Raw genomic sequence first — 24,325 nt, forward strand, 5'->3', positions numbered from 1 at the left:
GACCATGCAGACGCAGTTGGCGGTGTCGCTCAAGTGAAGAGCCTGAGCCTTGCACTGTTCCCCGGTTGCGAGCAGTGGATTAGGCAGCCATCTGTGTCTGCACACTTCACACAAAAAAAGCCAAGAGAGCATGAGCAGGAGAGAGGGGGAAAAAAAGCTCATGTGGTTTTCTGATGCACAATTTAAGTTTCTGTCTAGCATACAGTTGTGATGAGTATTACTGGTTGCACTTCAATATAAAACCATGCAAGTGTCTTCACCGCCACGTTCTTAATCTTACTAAAAACCAAAAGAATAAAAGACGTCCTATTTCGTTGCTTGGAATTTACACACATATGTATAGTGCAGCTTTTTCTAGTTGCTGCGCTAATAAGATGGTAACAAAGCGTGGAATATGGTTTCACCGCTGTCACTTCTCTGAAGTTTGATGTGTGATTTTACCTTGCCATTCAGATAAATAATGCAACAGTCCATTCATTGCAACCCGAGTAAGGTATTGGATCAACAAACCAATTACAAAATAAAAAGTGTGGAAATAAGCCAATAGTTTCTTGTTGGATTTAGTGCTTGACCCAACAGACAAGGTGTGTTCTCTGCAGAATTCCACTAAAGCCCTTAGGAAAACCTGCAAGGTCGATCTGATCCATCCTGTCCCGATACCTCATGCCAGGGACAGAGGAGAGGGGAACAACCAGGCTTGCGCTTGGTTCCAATTATCTTCACTTATTCACCTTCTTATTTGTGAATTTATCTTCACCATCACCATTCAGACAAAAATGTCCCAAAGAGCAAGTGATTTGGAATTTAGAATTCAATTTTATGTGGGCTACATTTTTTGTCTTTTTCTTTACCTAAGTGGATTAGCCAATGACTCAAAGATTAAAAAGATCTGTAGGCATCGTCAGATTTCAGAGGAAAACACAGATTTGACTACATTCTTAAGTACTGCTACAATGAAGCTTTTGAATCAAATGATCTGATAACTGTTTAGTTTCTAAAATTGCTCCACGGAAGAGAGTAACAACATGGATCTTGTCAATTTTACTACATATATAGTTAGTTTAATCTTAATGGATAAATCTCACTAGAGAATAGACCCCATTACCCTGTGCATTCCCCATGATTAATTAATCACAAGGTGTGTCTGTAGGTATGAATGGGATTACAGAGATTAGATTAGTTCATCAGTGGTGAGTTCATAAGACCCACTTGACTGAGGTAACTGCAGTTTCATTAAGCCAAGATGTGATGCCATGACTGATCTTGCACTTCTCTTCCTCTGGTCCTCTGTGGCACAAGATCAGTGTACACAAGCGTTGCACTCGGTCTTCTTAGGTGATGCAGTGCACGCAAGGGCACTGGGTGATTAGGTTAACGTTTCTCAAAATGACACAGCTGTTCGTCATCCTGAGGGTTGGGCTCGCCGGATGATGAAAGCGAAGGGGGGCAACAAGGCATATGATTGGCTGGGAAACTAGGTACCTGATTGGTTGACAAATGCAGGGCAGAGGACTGGAGGCTGTGTCAGCTACCTCCTCCATCTGTAGCAGGGGGAGGAAAAGCAGACATACCAGGTGTTTAAAGCAAGTGGTGTGATTTAAACACAATCCACAACGGTTGCAAGAACGCACAGAATTCCTCACATCCGTAAACACTTGTCTTTCCCTCCGCTGGCCACTCTTTGACCGTCAGGGCTCCAGTCTACTGCAAAAACCTGCAAGCAACAAACACGTGGCAATCAGCATAATAATAAAAAAAAAAAAAAAAAAGATACACATGGCCATATTTCTCTCTTCTAGACATTTTCTTCAAGTCTAATCTAAAGTATGATTCTATCATGCTCTCGCTCAGGACTGGCGTACGAAGCCGCAGGAGCTGGGTGGTGACACTCCTGGGCCTCTCACCTCATCGGCGTGGCCGGGCAGGTCCACATTCAGCTTGCCTGTCTTCACGTCCCACACCTTAAGCGTACTGTCGCTGCTGCCGCTCACCAGCAGGCGGCTGTCTGCCGACCACGCCACCTGGTACACGGCCCCCACATGTCCTCGGAGTGAGGTCAGGTACCTGCGCCCAGGACACAACACAGTCCCGAACCGTACATGTTCGGGTTTGACAGATGTCTAAGAGCTGTGTAACATGCTAGGAAGAAATGTCTGGTTTCTTCTGACTCACACAAGCCCATGATGAAATTACAGACCAATTCAACATTAATATTACTCGTGCGCCCTCTGCTGTACGCTACTGGAAATGCATCAGTATCAATGGCAATTCACCAAACCTTCTAGAAGCAACAACATAAAAGAAATGAACTATAGTTTGAAGGCCTTACTTGCCAGTCTTGCCATCCCAGAGCTTGATAGACTTGTCAAAAGAAGCGCTGGCAAGCAGTCTCGTGTCAGGGGAGAAGAGCACCTCGTTGACCAGAGCCTGGTGTCCGGTCAGACGAGCCAAAGGCTTCTTCTCCTCAGCTGGGTTCCACAGAAACAGGGTGAAGTCATCTGAACCAGACACCAGCCTCTCAGGATCCTTTCCCTGTAGATCAGACCCAATGTCACATAAATGCAACAGATGTAAAGTTTTTCTAGAAAAACAAACTGAAAGTGTCACACTTACTCTGATATTGTTATAACGCTGCAGGGCTTTTCCTTTGATCTCGTCCACTGTATGACACAAATTAACATTAAATCAAAGGGTAGTTTTGGGTTTTGCATTATTGTAAAAACACAATCACTGTACGTGAAGTTGTTCCTGGGTGTCTTACGCGAGCCAGTAAGGTCCTGGGGGTTGATGGTAGCGGTGGCGGGATCGAAGGCTCCTGTGCGGAGCACGTAGTCAGTGCTGAGGGCCAGCGTGTTGACCCAGTGAGCATGACCCTGCAAAGTCCGACAATGAACTCCCTAAAGCAATGAAAGGGGCATATTACTATAGCTTTTGTCTTGAGAATAATGGATAGTGAAGATCTAAGACCCAAAATGGGAAAAAAGGCTCTGTTACACACACAGCCTGTTGACCCTTACGTCTTTGGCCCTCCAGACTTTAATGGTCCTATCCTGGGATGAAGAGTACAAGAGGCCGTCCCCTCCCCATTTAACACATGTGACGGACTGCGTATGGCCAGTCAGAATCTTATCACAGCGGCCCAGCAGGGTGTCCCATATCCGAACGGAGCCATCTTTAGAGGAGCTGGCCAAGTATCTGCACTCTGGATTCCTTTGTCAGGATGAGAGAGTAGACATGGTAGGGGCATGTTATACAGAAGCTGGGTGCAGGAAAAACTCATTCAAGGCCATCGAGCTAAGCTGTAGTGCTACATAGTTGCATGTCATGAGCATTTATAATGCAAAGGCAGCATTATGCTCTTGTTGTGAAGCAGATACACAGCAAGAAGGGCTTTCACAATAAACCAAACACAGTAACATCAGTACACACAGCAGAACTTACAGGTGAAGTGGCTCCCAACACAGCCAAGTGATCCATTTACTGTGTCCGGTCATTGCCTTCCCCATCTGCTGCCCCGTGACCGGGTCCCACAGCAGAATCTACACAGATGACATGCACAGGTTGAAGAACACCAGTGCCATTCCATGACACAACCATCTGTAGCCTGTGAACACTCACCTGACTGTTCTTACATCCTGATGCCAACTTCTTGCCATCTGGAGACCAGGCTATGGACAGAACCCAGTGTGTGTGTCCTTAACGACATAATGTTCAGAGGATCTGTCAGCCTCGAAGTCTAAGTTTAACACAACCTTTGATTGTACTTTGATATACAGCACAGCTGACCTCTGGCAGTGTGATGAGGAGTCTCTGTGGTCAGGTCCCAGAACCTCACTGTTGTATCCCCAGACCCACTGGCCAGGTATCTGAGGCATGACATTCACACAAAGAAAACTTTAAAACAATACCAAGCACTGCACAACTTGCTGACTCTTGTCCAACACTAAACAGTGAGTGGCGGTAACATGAACTGGCACATGCAGCGAAACTGAGGAACGAACCGCGATAATAGAAGCAAATCAGGGCCACACTACTCACTTGCCAGTAGGACTGAACGCCACAGAGATGACAGCCTCGGTATGACCCTCTAGAGAGCTGGTACAGCGGGCCACAGCCCTCACACGGAACACAGCTTGTGGCTGGTATACCACCGGCAGCACCTGCTCCGTCTCCAGACCCAGCGTTTGCACGCAGGTCCCCAAAGATGACACCACCTCCGCATCGCCCACGAAGAACAGCAGCGGCACTGGCTCTTCCTATCGCAAACCGAAGGGCCGGACAAAGAAAGGCGCAAAACAAAGTTGGGCTGTCAATGTAGAAGGTTGGGATGATTTCAAAAGAGAACGGAAAGAAACCCAAGCGTTAAGACACATAACTTAGATATATAATATATATATATATATATATATATATATATATATACAGCCGATCAGAGTGAGTTAACATTCAACGATCGAGGCCGGGGGGCTTTATGCCACTTACCTTTTGTAGGAGTGCGTTGCAGACCAGCTGTAGTTTATCCGGGGTTATATTTAACGGTACATCGAAGGGGGATCCAAGAGCCTCACCAGCCTCATCCTGGAACTGGATCAGCATGCGCTCAACGTCGCCGCTCATTTTGAAAAAGATGGGCTCACGGGGACTGACAAAAACAGACAAAGCGATTGACGCATGATAACCTTGATCGTAATTAACGCCCCAAGATTACAATGTTAGCTTTTCAACTAATTAGCTAGCTCGCTTGTTATTTAGTCAGCTGGTTTGTTTCACGTAATAAACTTCATGTATAAACATAAGTAAATCAAGTATTAGCTAGATACTTATCAAAATAAAGAGGACAAATAATTTTATTATTAAAGGTATAACTGAAACCAAAATACCTTTACTTATTTGCGGGGAGCTTAGGTTCCACATGTGGGGCCTCGGACTCGGCGGTCGCCGGAAAATTACGCACGGTCGCAGCCTTACGTCATAAACAGGCGATGGTTTTAAAGTGCACCAGTAGCAGGCTAATACTGAATGTGCTAGTTACAGTAGAGAAAACATCAAACAAAATAAAACATGGGTGGTAAGAATAAACAAAGAACGAAAGGAAATGTTCGGGTAAGGCAATGTCAACGTGATCGAAGGCTTATTGCCATTAAAAGTCTTGGTTAGCTTGTTGGGAAGTTAGCTGGCTAATGTGCTAAAGTGCGTGCCACTTCCAGACTAGGAGAGCAGTCCAGTGTCTCACACTGTGGATACAAATACTCTTATCATACATGGATTATAAGGTTTAGAAGGAGGTTTTATTAACAATAATGTCAATGAAGTAAAAAAAAAAATTAACGTCAGTTATATAGCTTGAAAGTTTTGACCAACCAATGACTTGAGCACGTCACGTTGACATTTACAGTATTAACAGTTGCGGATGTCTTGTGTAGCAGTCGTGTCATGATGGAGAGTCACTTTCCACATCTCCCGCTGTTCTTGCTTTAGCCGTCCAGCAGTGGTAGAGCTGCCGAATTACTGGCCCGTGAAAGTGGCAGTGTTCCTGGGTTTGTCGGATTTGGCATTTCAACCTCAAATGACCCAGGATATGTGCCTGCTGTCCACGGAGCAGAAGAAATAGACAATCTGGTAGATGCTGATTTTCGTTTGGTTTTAAGAAAATTGTCTAAGAGAGATACAGTCACAAAACTAAAGGTGAGTAAATTTTTGTTGGAGTTAGACGCCTGGTTATTTTCAGTCCAGTCCTTGGAACCTGTATGCAGATTTTGCTCTGCTCCAGCTCCTCATACAACTGATCGAGGTAATCAAACAACTGCAGAGCTCTTGATTATCTGACCAGGGACTGTTGGGAGCTGGACCAGAGCATGTGGACCAGCTGAGGAACCTCTTAACTTAGACCTTGTCTATTGTGGATTCGCAGTAAATGTTTTTCTAATCTTTAATACAGATGGGCTATGCTTGCAAGGCTTTCCTGTCTCTCCAATACTATGTACTGTTTTACGATCTCTTTTAGTGGCCCATACCAGCTGTATGCAGTTACGCAGCTTTTCTTCAGTAAATTCAGGGTTAATGTGTAACACTTGATAGAATGCTTGTTCTTCTCATGTGTACAAGTCTGATTCAGAATCACCTAATACCAGCCAGATTAAACTGGACCATTTAAAGTCATTTTATTTTTGTCCATATGTGCATTTAGAGTGGAATATGTGTAGATTCCAGGATGGTCTATAAATGATCTGTATAAATGATCTGTCCTTGCAGGCTGTACAAGAATTTGGTGCCATGTGTCAGGAGCGGGAATCCGACGTAGTTAGAGGGGTTCTTCCGTACTGGCCGCGTATATACTGCAAAATATCAGTGGTAAGACTTTATTCATTATCCTTGAGAATCGGGGCCGATACCAAAGAACTGGAATCGGTTTGGTTGGGCTGGTGTTTGTTTTCCGTGTGCCGTTTTCTTATGGAGTCGGTATGGTCACTTTGCATCAGGATCACGACCGGCGCGTTCGAGAGGCTGCGCAGCAGGCGTTTGAGCAGCTGATTCTGAAAGTCAAGCGAAACCTCGCCCCCTATCTGAAGGGCCTAATGGGCCACTGGCTCGTAGCGCAGTGTGACACATACTCCCCTGCAGCCTCTGCTGCTGCCGTCGCTTTCCAGGCTGCCTTCCCTCTTAGCAAGCAGCCAGAGGCTCTTAGCTTCTGTAAGGAGGAAGTGCTGAATGTAAGTCCGCCTTTTACTTCCCTTGTCAACTTGCCGCCGCTTGCGTTCTTTAATTGAGGAATAAATCCCTGCTCACAGCAATGCAGGTGCCGTTACATAAAGCGATGATGATCTGCCGCCCTGCTGAGTTTAGTTCCAACCCTGGCCTTACAAAGTTAATCACGTCTTTCGGTAAAATCTGCAGTTGGAACTAAATACTGCAGGGCGGGAGAGCTCCAGGACTGAACTTGGATATCCCTGACTTAAAGTAACCGCTGATTCCCACTGTGTTCTGTTGCTACACGTGACTGTTGTATCCGTTGTTCCCTAGGTGCTCCAAGACAATCTGCTGAAGGAAACTGCAGACACGCTCAGTGACCCACAGTAAGTTGGTGCGGATGTGAAGCAGTTGTTTGCAGAATACTGTTTCCTACAAAGTACTGTCTTAGAATACAGGGCAGACCTTTAATGGTACATATGTGGTATTTTTGCATTGTGGTTGTTGCGTGTCCTGATGTGCTTGTGTGTGGTGTAAAAACGTGCAGGAGTGTGCCAGAGGAGGAGCGAGAGGCCAAGTACATGCGTCTGCTCACCAGCTCTCTGCTGGCGCTAAAGAGACTGCTGACGGTGTTGCCTCAGTCGGACTGCGAGGCGCTCGCCAAGCGACTCGCTAACATTATTGCTCAGGGAAAGTTCTGGAAATACAGCAAGCACAAAAGCCCACAGGTGAGCCGGATAAGCCGTGAGGAAGTGTTTTTCAAGGCCACATGTTGCTGTCAGTAACTGCTTTAAGTGACTGCATGAACCTCTCCTTGATCAGTCCTTGTGCACTTCACTGTTTAAGTTGACCACACCTGACGAGAAAGGTGATTGCCCGTCGTTTGTGCCGAGCTGTAAGTTGAGCCCTCTTCTCCAGGTGCGAGGGGCGCTCTTTGAGCTTGTGGCGGCTCTGTGTGAGCTCACTCCTCAGCTGCTTCAGGCAGAGGCGGCTCGAGTGTGTTCCGCTGTGCTCCTAGGTATCGATGACTCCGACCCTGTGGTCCTGCCACCACTCTGGGAGGCTGTGCTGCACGTTATCTCCAGCATACAGGTCAGGAACCGTCGTCCCGTCTCACAGCGACATCGCTTTGTAATGCATTGATGGTGGCAGGACATGCTGTAGCCTTGGCTGCCTGTCTCATGTCTGCACCTGTATTATTTCCCACCTGTGCAATGTTTTGGAAACCCAGAGGGGTATTTCCAGATTACATGATTCAATCACCACCTTCCCTTTCTGTTAACTGTAAGCAAGTTGTCTCCAAATTGTCCCGAGATGTGACATTGTTGCCTGTTCTGTTCCCTGCAGTTCTGCAGGTTCTGTATGTATTTGTAGATCTACATCGGATGGAGAAGCATCAAAAAAAAAAAAAAAAAAAGTTACATGTCACTGAATAGCTATGTATATGAAAACGTGGAGTGTGATTTCATTTACATCTCTTCAGGTTTGAATTTTGTAGTAAATGTGGTTGGTTTAATATACTGATGCACACTAACACAAGCAGCTCTGGAACTCTGCCTCATCACGTCATGGCGTGTTTTGCAGGACTGTTGGTCTCATGTAAATGTCAGGAAGGGGGTGCTGCCCAAGCTGTGGGCGCTGCTGGCGGAGGGCGGCCGTGGTCTGGCCACCGTGCTGCACCCCAACATGCTGCCCTTCCTCAGCAAGCTGCCTGCAGAGGTCACCGAGCCCAAACTCCACTTCTGCACCACATTCTTCTCCTCCATCACACAAGGGTAATGCGCCTGTCACTACAGAAACTGTAGTGCACTATGTCTGGTCTACCCGAGTATCTGAAGTGCTTTTACAGTCTTATGATTCAGCACTAATATGACTCTTCTATCACGTGATGTCTAGGTAGAGTTGCATAATGTTTGAACCCAGCTGCACGAGGTCCACCCCCCCCCCCCCCCCCCCCCCCCCCCCGATACGCGTAACTTTCCTTACGGCCGTCAGTGCTGAAGGGTACTGTGGGCCAGGCTGTGTCTGTGACTGTCTGTCTGATGTTTGTCCTAGCCTGGCCAGCGAGCGAGCACTAGCCAGCCCCTCGGAGTGCGCGGCTATCGTCTATGCCACCATGGAGTGCCTGCGCTTTGTCCTGCTGCAGAGTGTGGCAGAGGGGGCGGAGCAGCGGGCCTTACAGAGCGCAGGAGAGGGGGCGGAGCAGCGGGCCTTACAGAGCGCAGGAGAGGGGGCGGAGCAGCGGGCCTTACAGAGTGCGCTACTCTGCCAGCAGGTGAGTGCCCCTCTGACTGTGTACATCACTGCAGCTGTGCTGATCATGGGTGCTGAGGCTTGCCTTTTTTAAATGTTATGTTCTGTTTGACCATGAGTGTATCAAATCTTTCTTTGTGTCTTCCATAACAATACCCTTTCATTAATGCAAGAAGGAAAAAAAAAAACCTAATCATCTATACACTTTTAGGGAAAATACTGCATTATAAGAAAAAAGACAATAGCAGACTAATTGAAGAAGTAAAATCCTCTTCCAAAAGAAACAAAATAATTGTATACAGAGTAACACAATTTTCACAGTTGTTCAACAGATGGGTTTAGATAATGTAGTTGTTAGTTAAATTGTGTCCACATTTGTTTCCTTGCAGACAAAGTAAAACTGAATTGTTTCTTTATATATATATATATATATATATATATATATATATATATATATATATATATATATATATATATATATATATATATATATATATATATATATATATAGTTGTTTATTATTATTCCCACTATCAAATTTCAATTCCAATAAATACTTGATCCATTTATTAGTGCTTTTAAATGCATCCAGCATAATATTTACAGAGAAAAAGTTATCTTTTTGTTATGTAGCTCTTTAGTTACTTCTATCTAGTTATCTATAGTTGGGCTTTCTGGTTGTAAACATTTCTTGGTCTAGTGCTGTAGTGACTAAAAGCTCAGACATCAAGTCTTTGTCTGTTTTTTTCCCTGATTCAGGGTGAACATAAACGAAACAGAGAGTAATTTACACATCCTAGATATATCCCTTCTAAATATATGCTGTGGAGTTTCCTTTGTATCTTCCTAAGCCTTTTGGATATTTGGATATTCCCAAAAGAAGTGATAGCTATTTGAATCTTGGCATCCACAATTCCTTCAACATACTGGGGCAACATCACCCATATGGGCTGTCTGCTCTGGTGTAATAAAAACATCTGATTATATTTGTCCAACAGAATTCCTTCCATTCCTTCCATGAAGCAGAGTTCCCACTGAAATCTCCATATATATGATCATTCTTCATCTGTAACTTCCTTCCCTTTCCCAATTTTGTTTGACATTCTGTTGAGTGTATATTCATACAGTCTTTATAGATCTTAGAAATGGTTTTATGCCACACGTTGTCTTTAGATGTATGTGCATTGATTAATAATTCCACTACTTCAGTTTGCGGCTCCTCAAGACCCCTCTTACTTTCTTAAAGTAAATTTGAAGCTGTCTGTGCAAATCTTGGTTCTCTAATAGAAAGTGTTCTTCTAATGTTTGGAAACTCCTCATCATTTTTATTCTTTGTCCACAATACTACACATAAAACCCATTAGGTCTTATTGGGGTAATGTAATATTACTACAGGATGTCTGTGATATTTCTGGCTGATTCACACAGGATAAAAAAATCTTTGTATAAATGACCGAGATGGGAGTGGCTACTCAATTGACTTATTTTGGCATCTTGCGCGTGCGTGTGCGCGCACACACACGCCCCCCCCCCCCCCCCCCCCCCCCACCCACCACACACACACACAAATATGTGTGCGATACATAGTTTTGAAATAAAACATTATTTCTCTATGAAATATTGAATATTTATGGCTATTACGAACCAGGAGTCTGTAGCTGTTATCGCCTTTATCACCAATATTTTAAATCCACTTACCAACCTATTTGGTGTGCATTCTGAGCCATATGCCACCCCCCCCATTTTAATACAGTCCACCAAACTACATTCTTAGGCTAAGGTACTCGGCTAGTAATCAGGAGGTTGCCAGTTCCAGCCCCACTTCTACCAAGTTGACACTCTTGGAACCCTGAGCAAGGCCCTTAGCACTCAATTGCTCAAATTATATTAATTCATAATTGTCAGTTATTTTGGAAAAAAGCAACAGTTAAATGTAAATATCTGCCAATATCCGGTATTGCTTGTATAGGAATATTATACATTGTAAGGTTCTCCATGTGCCTTATATTTTGGATTACACCAGTACACTACTGCTCTGTTTTGTGCTGCCTGATTGTAAATTCTTATATATCTGGATGGTTCAAAGTTTATATGTACGAATTTCTGTTTCACCGACATGTAACTAGTACCCTGATAAAGGTCCAGATCTGGAACTGCTTCGGGTAGTTAGTTCGGGTAGAGGACCGATGGAACTCCCCATAAATCAGAATATCATCTGCATAACAAGTGTGACTAAGACCATCCCTTAGGAAGGTTAGATGGGTGCTCTGGCAGCTCCAGGGAGCTGGCTCTTTGGTCTCGTGAAAATGTATTAATTTGTTCTGTTGCATTATATGCAACACGCACCGAATATCGTCTTGTTTGTCATTGGAGTATGAAACCAGTTTAACCATAGAGAATGAGGTTCGGCAAACCAGGCTTTTAGCCATAACAGATGTATAAAGGTCTATGTTTAATGCAGGTCTGTAAGAGCCAGCTTCTAACTTGTCTTGGTATAGCTGATCTAGCTTATTTCCAGGAGGGAGGAATTTCAGCCCTCTTCAGTGCTGAGTTGCTCTGCGGTGCAAGATTAGGAGTTCATTTTTTCTGAAAAGCTTTGTACCATTCTGCTATAAATCCATTGCAATCTGGTGACTTATTCATCTGTACCAGTGTACTTAATCTCTTCCACAGTTATTGCTGTAGTCATTGCTTTGTTTTGGTTTTCAGTCAGGACTACTAAAGATTGTTTCATATTCTTCTGAGTGTAAGTTTATGAATGTACAGAGCTGGTCTAATATCCACAGTCTTATTCTCAACTAATTCTTTTGAAATATTGACCTAGAAGTGAGCTCCTAGGTCTTTTCACTTGTACATTTTAACATTGCAGTTCACTTTCTTGAAGTGGCACGGTGGCGCTTTGTATTGATTTGGACTAGTAGGCAGTTGCTCTTTCGCTGTCCTTTTAAGTAAAACCATGGCAAAAAGGGTCATGTCCTTAAAAGTGCACTTCTTGTTGTGCCTCTCTTCTTTTAACCTCTCCTCTCACAGCTCCTGCCTTTGATTGACAAAGCCCTGGGAACCCCTGCACTGCAGAGAGGCCCCCTGTTCCCTCAGATCTCCGAGATGCTGGTCTCCTGGGAGAAGCGGGTGACCGGGGACGAGGCTGCTGCCTTCCAGAGGCTCCTGACTGATTTCTGGGAGGGCCTGGGCAGCCTGTGTGCGCGGCGCGTGGACTGTGAGGAGACGGAGCCGGCGGCCCTGGAGGGCATCGCGTCTCTGCTGGAGGTCATGTATGACCCGGACAATCCTGCCCGAAAGCAGGCTAAGGGGAAGAAGGCCGTGAAGATCTGCTTCGCCGAACAGGAGGGCAAGGGCGAAGAGGATGGCCCTTCCGCCGGACGCCCGGTGACCGAGCCCGCGGACGGGTTTGGCAAACGCAAACCTCCGCCGCCGAGTGGCCACCTGCTGGAGCTGGTGTGCCAGCTGGCTGAGCTGAGCGTGGTGTATGTGTGCGAGCGCGACTCGGAGAAGCACCTGCGCTTCCTGGCGCTCCTGCTCCGGGCCTTCCCGAGGCCGCAGGTGTTCGGGGTGCTCCTGGGGCCAGGGCACGGGAAGGTGGAGCCGGATACCCAGCTGGGCGCGTTGGCCCAAAATCCTGCCGTGCGCTTCCTGCTGCAGAGGGTGGCACTGTGGCTCCGGCAGGACGACGGAAAGGACACGGACCTCCTGGTGGACATGGTGTTCAGCGCCCTGCGCTGCTGCGGCTCGAACACGGAGCAAACCCTCGTTCTCAACCGCATTGCTGTAAGACTCCCAGCCATAACTGTTTCTCACGCAGGATTTCATGTGCCCACTGCACATCGTTTTGATCACCACCTCCTTTGTCATCCTCCTTCCCAACAGATGGACCTAAAATGGGGTGTTCTACTTCAGATTGTCCAAAAGGTACGTTGGCAGTTCCCAGTGGAGTGGTGCCGGACTTGTTGTGATGTGTAGGAGAAGCAGCAGCTTCAGCTCCCTGCTCGGGCTCTGTGTCTGCGTGTCAGGCGTGCGCGAATGCTGGCCATTTGGAGCTGTGTGGAGGCTGGTTGAGGGACCCGGTGCTGGGAGAACGTCTGGTGCGGCTGGCTGGCGAGCTGTGTACCGTGGGGCTGGAAGCGTCTCCCTCTGCCTTTTCTGCCTTGCCGGGCCAGCACAGTCACAGCTGGGCTCTAATCAGCTTGGCCCTGTCCCAGCAACACAATAACGGTAAACAGCGCACAACACCCATGCACATGTCCTGTTAGTTTGCATTGACTGGTCATTTTTCATCATCGCTTGATGACATGTGTTCATGATGTTAATGTGCTAAAATCCGTGTTAAATCTGTCCTGCGGCTTGCATCTTTTTCTGGTACGTACACCTCACAATAAGGACTGAAGGGCTGTCACGCGTTGCTTGTCTTCTCACTGTGTTTCCCTGGCCCCGCCCTCCAGAGCCGCTGATCGGTAAGGTGTATGTGGAACGCATCATTGAGCGGCTGCACGCCACGCTGTCGGAGGCCAAAGGCATGTGCGACGCGGGCAACATGGAACCTCTCGTCTCCTTCATCTCTGACGTAGCTTCAAACTTCTTCTCCTCGGTGAAAGGCTGCCTACTGTTACCTGCTGCCAATGACCTGCTGCTCACCACCTTCCAGCTGTGTGCTCAGGACCCGGCGCTCACACACCTCTCAGGTGCCTCCCTGCTGCGTATGGAGAGCCTCTACTCCGTGTGGAGACTCACCGTCGCAGTTGTTCTGTGCATATTGTCAGTGCGTCACTAGGATAAATGTTTTGTTCAAAAGTACTGAAAACTTTTAATCCATTAGATTTGTATTTTTCTGGGGTATGATACATGTAACTTTAGAATTCTGTTGTTTTTTTTTTTGTTTGTTTGTTTTTGAGAAATTAGCAGAAAATGAAAGTGAAGCTTGACAACCAAGTTTTGTGTGGTGTTTAGGTAATATTTGGGTATTACTAATGCAGAATGACTTATAAAGTGTGTGTGTGTGTGTCTGTGTGTGTGTGCGCTTGTGTGTGTACCAGATGCTCTGCTCCAAAAGCTGAAGCTTGCTTACACTGCAGGAGTACACTCGCTGGTCACTCATTTGGGACCGGGGGTCACGAAGGGCACTTTCCTACACAGTGCTGCAGCCTGGGTGAAAAGACAGCTCCTTACCTCCATCCTCAGCGTGCAAAGGTACCACAGCAGGAGTTCTCCTCATCGCACTGAGTTAGAATTACAGCCCTGCGCCATAGAGGGACTGTAATTTTCTGTCATCCTAAGGAAACCATTGTATTTCTAAGTCAAAATAGCTTTTAAGGAGAAGAGACAAACTTTTGTTGTAATGCAGGCAAGTTCACTATTTTGGGATATAGTAATGACACGGTGATTTGGAAAGTGGGTGGACACTGCATCATCAGGTGGGTAGTAATTTAATCCGCATTTACTCCGTTACATTTACTTAAGTTCCTTTCTGAACAAATTGTACTTTTAAGAGTTGTTCTAAAAGTGTGTACTTTATACTCTGACTCGAGTACATTTGTGAGGTCAAAAATGTACTTTTACACCGTTATTTTGGTCAATGTTCCTTCCGTTACATTTTTTAAAATAATGTTTACATTTTGTACGTTCTGCCGCCACCCATCAAGTGTGGGAGGGTTGGTGAAAAAACTAAAGATGATCACTGATTGCCGCCACTTTGCTTCAGTGAGTTAACAACTGGACAGTAGACATGATGAACAGGCACATTTTCCGGTGTGGGACTCAAATGACATTTATGAAAAGCAGCTTGCAATTTATCCTTTTCTTTAGGGATCACATATCTGCTTGTGAAATTGGTGCTCTCTTGTAATGTGCATTATTAATAAGAAAGTAAAGTGTGGTCCGATGTCAATTTTTTTGAGGGGAAAAATGGCTAGCTATCTACGTAGCTAAACTACAAGCATCAGAAAAAAACAGCTGAACTGAACTCATGGTGTGCAGCAATGCATGTCCCATTTTAAGACATATTTTCAAGGTTATAAAAATTAAGATCTGTCACTGATTTTATATTTCTTTCGACCACACGCAGTTGTTAGCTAGGCAACGTAGGCTCTCTTGCTAGCTGCCTACTTGAAATAAATAGTTTTAAACCGATTACACTCACATATCATGCAGGCCTATGGAAAATCGGTGCCAAGTGGAGCCCTTCCATGCTGGCAGACTATTGCTGGAAACTGAAGAGGGATGTTTGAGTCCAAATATTTGTGAAATTCATACACCTTTAGAAGACTGTACATATTTTGTGTAATAACAGTCTTATGTATGAATAAGTAATATGTACTTTATTGTAAATTTCATATACAAACCATGCAGCTTTTAGTGGGGTTCTGTGTAGTAGAAGACTCTTTGTGTTGGATATGATGCGAAGTGATATTGTACATGCTGGCTGTAGTCTGCAGGTTCTGGTCCAGGCAGTGCAGAGCTTGACGGAGACTCTGGCCACAGCCCAGAAGAATGGTTGCGTGCTGCCTCAGTTCATCGGCTGCCTAACTCCCACGCAAGAGGAGTGGTTCTGCCTTAGACAAGCCCTGCCCCCTCAGGTGCGCGGCCAGTCGTTTGCTGCCTCATGCTCAGCCGACAGGTTTTTCCTGCCAATTGCAGTTACCTTTCATGCAGAGCCTGGATTTTTCACAGCTAGCCTAATTGTGCTCTTCACAGCTTTAAATGTGTGTTGTGTTGGTTGGAAATCTCTTCTTGCAAACAGCTTTCTTAGTTCAGCCCAGGAAGAAAATCTTCTGATGATGGACCATATGAAAAAATGAGCCAGGCTGGCTGCACACTGGCTGGAGCACAATCCTGGGTGCTTGTCGGCCATTCTAATAAGAATTATGTTCCAGTGCAGCCAGTAATTGCTCAGTCTACATCTGAATTAGATTTTTATTTTATAATTTAATTACTTAGATTCGTGTGTTTCTATTCCCTTGTTCATATGTCTTGTTGCATTATTCAGTTCTGAGTTTCATGAAGATTGAGGCCATGACATTAATAGCAAAAACTGTTTTCCCCTCTGCTGAAATGTAGTGGATAAAGCGCCCCTTGCTGGCTGGGCGCCTCCGAGCGTGTGGGGACTGCCCTTGCATGGAGGTGTGGAGTGTTAGGGCCTCTGGCAAGCTTCCTGCCCACCTGTGTGCCAGTGCTCTGCTAGGGAGAATCATCTTTATTGCAGTACCAGTTGGTGAACAGCAGGAGGAGACAGACACCTCGGTGCACCCTGATCTCAGCTATACGGGTGAGGCATACCACTAATGCTTCACCCATTCAAAACGAGAAGGTTTTAGTCAATGTATAGGCTAATGAGTAAGACTTTTTTAACGAATGAGGAGATGCACATGAATGAAAATTTGATCATGAAAGCAGATGCAAACGAGCATTTTGATAAAACTGGTAAGATGCAAATGAGCATTTTGCTAAAGACAAGCCTGGGATCTGTCTGTACATGACCCTGTTTATTTAGACAAAATGAAGCATGTATAAAAATGTATAGCCTTAGGTGAGGCCTGCCTCTACATAATGATTAAAGTACTCGTGTGTGTGTGTGTGTGTGTGTGTGTGTGTGTGTGTGTGTGTGTGTGTAGTTGCAGAAATTCTCTACGCTCTGCAGTGGTGTGAGGAAATGGAGCATTGCTCTGCCATGGTGGCTGAATATCACCAACTGCTCCAAGAGTGGAATGTAGCCGAGAACGCATGCAGCCCCAGCTTGGCTGAAGCCGGGCTCCTGAACACACTCTTCACAAGGTGAATACACTCATCTTGGTCCAAATCCTAATCTGTTCCATTTCCACAATATTGATTATTTTCTAATTAGGCTGTCCAAAGTTATTAATATCCGTATTTAGATATCCATATGCATGGCCTCTCTTGACTGCAGATCTCCTAGATTTGTTTTTAGCAAGGGTAATTTAACAAGAGATGTTATGTTGGGTTAAATCTCAGGTCACGAGAAGAAGGTGACCTTTGGTCATTGACGCTGGCAAGCTACATTCAGAAGGGCAGACCAGCTGCTGCCATCATTAAGAGTCTCTATGACAACGTAGAGAGGTAAGGGCAGCATCTCACAAAAGAGCATCACCGCGGATACGGGGGAACGAATGTACATGTGTGGCAGCAGCTCGACAGCAGAGCTCCCGGGTTGAGCAGTCGCGCCAACCGCTGCCAGATGTTCGTCTCTCAGGACGCGCTAATGTTAAAGCCATTAGTACAGCCCAGCAGGGCCGGCTTCACCAAATGCCTCAGCACAGCGGCGTGATTGAAGGCCATGTTCCATATCTGACACTGTGTGTGTGTGTGTGTGTGTGTGTGTGTGTGTGTGTGTGTGTGTGTGTGTGTGTCTGTCTTTCTCCCTCTCTCAAGTTTCTATCCTCTCTCAAAGCACACCGTGAGTACCATTCAGGTGCTGTGTCCCTGGCTGGCCACTGCGGAGAGAGAAGCCCTCATCTCTCTGTCTGTGGCTGACCTGCTTAACTGGCAGGAGAGAGTGCAGGACTCTGCCCACAGTAAGTCAGACTGTCCCCGCTCTCATGTGCTCACAAACCAGCAAACGTCTCGTCCAAATAATACAGATAATCAGATAAACAATACAGATATCGACAGATAACGAAAGAGAGAGGTTTGTGATTCGGAGTGGGTCATACAGGAGCCCCGTTGGACTTGTTTAAGAAGTGAGTCAGGTGGCTTTGGTTGCAGGCGTTTGGGCGTGTCTGGCTGTGCTGAACTGCTGTCTACAGGCTACAACTCCTGTTGAGGAGGAGATCCTACTAGCGGTCGTAGCCACCGTGCTGGAGTGCCGCAACAGCAGAGAGGAGTGGTTCCTTTTTAGCAGGTGTGTGTATGTGTGTGTGCCAGCTTGTTTGTGTGTGGGCAGTGGTAGCTCGGTGGTTAAGGTGCTTGACTTGTAGTCGGAAGGTTGCTGGTTCAAGCCCCAGCAATGCCAGGTTGTCAATGTTCGGGCCCCTAAGCAAGACCCTTAAACCCTCAATTGCTCAAATTGTACTCAGTCATAATTGTAAGTCGCTTTGGATAAAAGCATCAGCTAAATACTGGAAATGTGTGCTAGAGAAAGAATATTTTTGAATTAATTTTGGGTTTAGTGAGTATTGTTGGAGTATGGTGCGAATGCCCTTTCTTTCTATCACTGACACATGTGGCAGTAGATTAGTGCCGATAGTGAGTATGCATGCAGAGCTTCACAGTGAAACTGCAGATCTCTGTGTTTTGAACCTGTGTTCATCCATCCTTTTGTCTGCCCCTCAGTGACCTGGGAAAGGCATCTGCTGCTGAGCTGGCCTTACCTGTAGAGATGATGCGTTTCCTGTGCTGGCTGGTGGACCATTCTCCCACAGTCCTATGCAGCACTCACTGGGACTTCCTGCTCTGCTCCATGCTGGCCTGGCTAGAGGTGAGCTGTTTGTAATCCAAAATCAGTCCATATCGGTAGTGGTGCTGCTTGGGGCAGTTCTCAATTAAACCTGTCTAATGTGCTATGCTTGGTCAGGCTAATACTGGCATCTGTCTGTGTGTGTTTGTGTCCACAGATCGCCAGCGAGAGCAGTGGGTCATTCTGGAACCCCTGGGTGCAACAGTTTGTATGTGCTAACTGTGAACTGATTGCGAAACTCACCGAGTTCTTCGCAGCGCTCCCTGCTGGTTTGGCCGAGCAGCTACCTCCTGAGCTCAGCTCGGAATGGCAGGAGTTTTTTGTGGAGGGTGTCTACACTCTGCTTCTGCCTCTGCTGGTCAACATTCCTGGTGGGTCCTGATTCACCTACAAGGCCTTATTCGCTTTCACATTGTCCCATTGACTGAAGCTCCTTTATTTCAGAGTCGGCTTAAAACCCCACAGCTCTGTTCTCCGAATAGCTGGGGTGCTGCACGAACTCAGCCGTGCGTGTATCTTTGCTCGTTTTTAAACGTGTCCATAACCAACCGGAACCAGAGCATCCACAACACAGAGCAGTGCACTAACCAGAAGTTCCCCACAGCGGAATTCCCGGAGCCAGACGAGCAGCTGTTCCCTCTGGCGGTAGCAGAGGCAGTGGGTGAGGCCCTCGTCCACATGCCTGTGCGGTTGCTCACGCACAACAAGCTCCCGGCCCGCTTCGTGGCCGGTCAGAGGAGCAGCCTGCCCGACGGTCTGCAGTCCCTGCTCAACACCCTGACCCCGCTACTCATCTTCAAGGCCCGGCCCCTGCAGCTGGCCGTCTACCACATGCTGCACAAGTAAAACAGATGGCTTTTACCATCTTGTTACCGAGTTTACTCTTGCTGGCAGTTCAAGGCCAGAAGAATAACAGTCATTACATGGTTTTTATCATGGCAATGTGCATAACAACAAGCGTTTATTGTGTTTCAATGGCGTTTTCTCAGGGTCATGCCTCTCTTACCAGAAAGCGACTGTGAACGTGCCAATGCTAAATCTGATGATGAAGAGGAGGAAGAGCCAAGCTTGTAAGAGTCTCTGTGTGTTTTTCTGTGTTGATGGTAGAGTTAATCATTTATTGTGACAGTTTGTGCATTATTGTGAGCTGGCTGTGGGTTTGGATTTTTGGTCTTTCATTGGTGTTTGACTTAGAAATCCAACTGCGTACGCTGATTGCCAGTTACCTGGCCTGTAAACATGGAAATTGCAGGAAATCTTGGTGCACTTTCTAACAGTATATAAAATAAGGGATTCAACAGAAGACTGGATGATGCCAGGTTTATATGATGCAAGAACCAAGTGAACAAAAGCCGTGAGAAGCTGAACACCATCAGCCTTTGTCTCAGTGCACCTTTGTATTGCGCAGGTCTCCTCCAGCAGCGATAATGAGTATTCTCACGACCACAGAGGAGCTGTTGGAGAGTATTCTTGGTAGCATACAAGTGGGCGAGTTTGCTGTGGTGGTCCCACTCAGCACGGAGCACTGTTGCATCCTGGGATACCTCCTGGCCTGGAAACTCCTCCTCACCTTCTTTAAGGCCGCACCCTCCCAGGTACGGTGTATGTCGGGCCTGCGAGCAATTGACCGCTACACCCTTTAAATTTTGTATATTTTTGCATAAGTTTGTATGCACAGTGCTTAATGTTAAAAGTCCCAGTAGCACAGGATGCAGGCAGTTCTGGTAGCATCGGCTGTTATTGTATTGCACACGAATCCCTGCACCCTTGAGGCCTTACTTAAGCAAGCCAGTGTATTCTCCCATCCCTGCCAGCTGTGTTTACTAGCAAACTTCTGTGTAACAGACATGAGGCCATTGTTCACTATTCAGACATCTCTCTTCACAGAGCCTGCTGGTTACGTCTAGTCCTCCATACGCCCGAAGTATCTTTTTTACAAAAAGTTGGAATGCATATTTTGAAAACTGTGGCCATGCTTTTAGAGCGTGCATCCCCAGTTCCTGAGGTCGCGTGCACTCGCTCACCTCCTGCTGCTGGTGACGCTGTTGCTTGTTTACAGCTGCGTGTCCAGTACTCCCTGCATCTGAGGAAGAGCCGCTCCCTGCACACACTGCTGCTTCATCTGTTCCGGCTCATGCCGGAGAACCCGACACTCCCGGGGCAGCTGGCGGAAGCAGCCGGAAAGGAGCCCAAAAGCTTCTTCACTGAGAGCTTGTCCCTCTCCCTGCGGCGTGAGTGCAAGCTCCACTCTTGTTTGGTTCACGTCAAATCCATTCATCCCACAAAGGGACAATTTGCAAATGGGGATTTAGTGCAAACTGGCATGCTACACACACACACACACACACACACACACACACACACACAGAGTAAAGACTATGTTTCTGCCTTCAGGGCACTTTGTTGTAGCATCAGCAGATGAATTGAGCACTCCGCATAGTCCACATTTTGTGAGCCATTTAAGCCCTGCTTGCCAAGACACAGGCTCAATGCGTGTGTGTGTTTGGGCTTTCCTGTGTGACAGAAAATGAAGGCGTGCAGTTTGAGGTTCCCCACCTGGCCTGCTCCGTGTATTACTGCGCTTTGAAGGACCTACCAGCCATGGTGCGGCTCTGGTGGACCAGCCAGGAGAAGCGCGTGTTCAGCACCGTGGACAAGTTCACCAGCAAGTACGTGAGTGGAGTGCTTTCTGCGCAGGAGATCGCCTCGGTGCAGTCCAGCACGCAGACCTTCCAGAGCATGACGGTAAGACGCAAACAAACGGGGGAGAAAGTTTTTGCAACAGTTAATGGTTTACATTTCGAAAGGGCCTTTTCTTCACTGAGCCGGAGTGCTGTGTGCGGCGTGCTCGGTGCTTTGTGCTCGGTGTGGTGCGCCAAGTTCACCAGCGCTTGAACCTTGTTAGCACGCCCTTTATTTGATCGACAGTAACCTTATGCATCATCCTGTTCGAATTGCGAATCAACAGAATGCAGGTGGTCCTTTTAAGAGGCTGTCCTCGGCCTCGTTCATTGGTGTGATGAACGTTTGGCCCCGTGCTTTGCAGGTAAAGGCACGCTCGGCCACGCGCGAGGTGATCGCCACATACTCGGTGGACGACATCTTCATCGAGCTGGTGATCCAGCTGCCCCAGAACTACCCGCTGGGCTCCATCTCGGTGGAGAGCGGCCGTCGCGTGGGAGTAGCGGTGCAGCAGTGGCGAAACTGGATGCTCCAGCTCAGCACCTACCTCACACACCAGGTGGGAGCCCCACACCACGCAACAACAGCTATCTGCCATGTGTCATGTTCATCCTAGAATGGATTTTACACTTTTGTGGCTCGGGGAGAGTTCTAGAAACACAATACACAGACATACAGTGCTTGGTAAAATATAGCGTTGGCTTGTGACTATGCAGTTAGCTTGAGGAATGGATAAAAACAATTGAAAATTCTTATTCATTGAGTTTAGGTTTAACTCTGACATTCAAACTAAACCCTTGCCTGGGAAACCAGCCCTAAATGGAATCTAAATGTACTACTCCTGTTCCATTTCCTGAACCTGACAAGATAGCCATCGAACTATGGGTCACTGGTGCTTGCAAAACCCATGTAACCTGAAGCCATTCTTCTTTCTGTCCTCTGCTGCCTGTGTTGCGTATAGAACGGCAGCATTATGGAGGGTTTGTCTCTGTGGAAGAATAACGTGGAGAAGCGCTTCGAAGGAGTGGAGGACTGCATGATCTGCTTCTCCGTCATTCACGGCTCCAACTACTCGCTGCCTAAGAAAGCCTGCCGCACCTGCAAGAAAAAGTTCCACTCGGCTTGCCTGGTGAGTACAGTTCCACGCAGACGCGCACACACACGCCCACACACACCCACACGACCTTCTTGCTTTCTGATAACAAGCAGGTAACAGCAGAGTCGACTGCTATTTTTCTGTTGGTTTCAGAACTTTCTTTAATATTTTGTCCTTTGTCTGTTTCAGTACAAATGGTTCACGTCAAGCAACAAGTCCACCTGCCCTTTATGTAGAGACACCTTTTTCTAACCACCACCACCGCGGACAAACATTAGACTGTGGACCATGATGAGACAAAAAGACAGAGGAACGTATTCAGTGTGCAAGCTGGTGTCTGTATATATAAATTGGGTGGTGACTGAAGTCTATAAACACCTACTCTTAACCGTATCTCTGTGAGAAGAATGAGTCACACGATCACTGCCCAATCCTTTGGCCGATCCAATATGCCTCATCCCGTGGAGGGCAGGAGCTCCCCTTTATCATGGACTGGGCTAGAGTGCCTTCTCGAACCAAATGCCACATATGTGACAGACTGACGTGCTGATGAATGGCTCTGCAGAATGTGTTACTGCACCACGGTGTTTAGTCACATATCATATAAATGAGCAGCGGAACACAGGGATGGACTCAACATAACAGCATCCACCCTAGTGAACGGAGGAGAGGAATGGACCACACAGCAGCATCTACCCTAGTATACAGCCTATAATGCTTTTTTATAATGTTATACCTCTGTGTCAGTTTGTCTCTAATAGACCTGCTTATCGGAATATGCTGTTCTGGTACACTGGGCACCATGTCATTTGCTTATGGTAGTAATTTCATTTCAATTATGGGATTGGAGTCACTTATTCACACTGATTATTTTGGCTAATGTACAGATTCTTGGTGTAATCAAAGACATACGCCACCTGTGGGTCTGAAATACAGACTTATTATGTTTCTCTATTAACATTTAGTCTGTCTGTCTCTCTCTCTCACATTCATGCATGCATAAATCAAGTAGTTGAATAGGGGCGCTTGCAGTGACCATTTCTGTTAACCTGTCAGAACATGTATGTGACTCACTAACACGTCTTATCCGCTGGAGCTGTGTGTGTTTGAGTCAAAACCTCAGAAGGTTACATAGTTCATACACAGAGTGCTTTCACCAGCATATGTTGAGAGAAGATGGAACATTTGTGATCAGAGCGGAGCTAAACAATCTTAGCGCTGGCTTGGCAGTAAATATTTGATAGAGGTTGACATTGAGCATCTGTCTGCTGGATGGCTCAGGAACTCCAGAAACAATTAGGAACATCTGTATTTTGCTGTGTCTCCCTCCTGTGTATATTTAGCAAAAGTTCTGTCTTTTAATCTGTCTTTTGGTGAAGTGCCAGACAAGAGTGTCTGATGCTTCAAGCATTGTCATTAGGGAAGACCTTCAACAAAAGAATCCATTTTTTGCAGAGTTAATAACAATGCGTATTATTTGTGTAGTTCCTTTGCTTTCACAAGCAGCTTGCCACATTTACGTTGATTACAATCAAATTTAGAGTTTTAAAAACAGAAACCAGATTTAACCATGTTTGTTCCTCCAAAGGTGAAATATGCACCTGCTATTGTGGACATGGTGAGCATTATAAAAACAAAAACAAACAAACCAAACCCCCCAAAAAACAAATAAACAAAAAACCCCTACTGTGGCTGCTGATTGGCCTAGAATTTAGATTATTACAGTGTAATAAGACTTTAATAAACATCATCCTATTACCTTAAAGCCTTCTCAAATGTATAATCTATATGGAGCTTTATTGTATTCTCCTAAAAGAGAGAAGTCAAGTTATCAGGATGGTTGTTAATCAGCATAAATTGACATTTTGTTTCAGAGCTGTAGCTAATTCCATTTCCTGTACATGTTTAAGTAGCCATATTAGCCAGTGTGAAGTCTATCCAAAGCTCAGATTTCCTAAAGAGAAAGGATGTTTGTTATTACTTCCTTCACGTGACTTCTTGCTCTTGTGCAGCGACTGACAGACTCATGCTGTGTGACACCAGCTTGGGCCGCGTGACGGACAGGAGGGGTCTCGAGGAGCATGCGACAGACGATCGTTTACTGTAGCATAAAGCTGGAAGTTAATACGGTGGCACAGAGAGTGGAGAGATTTAAAGCTCACTGGGAGATTTAGTCGTCTTATCTG

At 46.2% G+C, this 24,325-nt stretch overlaps 2 protein-coding genes across 5 annotated transcripts; one reads left to right on the forward strand and one right to left on the reverse strand.

Moving 5' to 3' along the window:
* Position 1: 1 nt before the first annotated feature.
* nle1 (notchless homolog 1 (Drosophila)) lies at positions 2-4,960 on the reverse strand. 3 transcript variants are annotated; one of them, XM_027024749.2, is made up of 14 exons: positions 4,881-4,960; positions 4,483-4,642; positions 4,039-4,256; positions 3,787-3,866; positions 3,619-3,695; positions 3,442-3,539; positions 3,018-3,210; positions 2,762-2,897; positions 2,614-2,660; positions 2,330-2,532; positions 1,905-2,064; positions 1,644-1,714; positions 1,483-1,541; positions 2-104 (listed from the first exon to the last, which is right to left on the reverse strand). In XM_027024749.2, the coding sequence occupies exons 2-13, from the start codon at positions 4,615-4,617 to the stop codon at positions 1,529-1,531; spliced, it is 1,431 nt and encodes a 476-aa protein (XP_026880550.2). In that variant the 5' UTR covers positions 4,618-4,642; positions 4,881-4,960; the 3' UTR covers positions 2-104; positions 1,483-1,528. The 3 variants fall into 3 exon arrangements, with proteins under 3 accessions (XP_026880550.2, XP_026880551.1, XP_026880549.2); XM_027024750.2 differs by lacking the exon at positions 2-104 and having other exon boundaries at positions 797-1,541; positions 2,762-2,873; XM_027024748.2 differs by lacking the exon at positions 2-104 and having other exon boundaries at positions 797-1,541.
* On the forward strand, positions 4,959-23,904 carry ltn1 (listerin E3 ubiquitin protein ligase 1). Of its 2 annotated transcripts, XM_027024753.2 has the most exons (30): positions 4,959-5,103; positions 5,479-5,685; positions 6,253-6,351; positions 6,480-6,710; positions 7,021-7,073; positions 7,235-7,415; positions 7,606-7,779; positions 8,272-8,462; positions 8,743-8,962; positions 11,971-12,726; positions 12,826-12,867; positions 12,969-13,170; positions 13,398-13,637; positions 13,989-14,142; positions 15,380-15,527; positions 16,009-16,216; positions 16,563-16,722; positions 16,921-17,025; positions 17,338-17,480; positions 17,671-17,806; positions 18,238-18,382; positions 18,519-18,732; positions 18,966-19,203; positions 19,351-19,431; positions 19,770-19,956; positions 20,421-20,592; positions 20,886-21,106; positions 21,408-21,602; positions 22,005-22,172; positions 22,329-23,904. In XM_027024753.2, exons 1-30 carry the CDS (start codon positions 5,062-5,064, stop codon positions 22,389-22,391), a joined length of 5,376 nt encoding a protein of 1,791 aa, XP_026880554.2. In that variant the 5' UTR covers positions 4,959-5,061; the 3' UTR covers positions 22,392-23,904. The 2 variants fall into 2 exon arrangements, with proteins under 2 accessions (XP_026880554.2, XP_035391122.1); XM_035535229.1 differs by lacking the exons at positions 20,421-20,592; positions 20,886-21,106; positions 21,408-21,602; positions 22,005-22,172; positions 22,329-23,904 and having other exon boundaries at positions 19,371-19,431; positions 19,770-19,861.
* Positions 23,905-24,325: the final 421 nt, after the last annotated feature.

This window comes from Electrophorus electricus, chromosome 17, assembly GCF_013358815.1.
Source record: "Electrophorus electricus isolate fEleEle1 chromosome 17, fEleEle1.pri, whole genome shotgun sequence".
NCBI classification, from domain to species: domain Eukaryota; kingdom Metazoa; phylum Chordata; class Actinopteri; order Gymnotiformes; family Gymnotidae; genus Electrophorus; species Electrophorus electricus.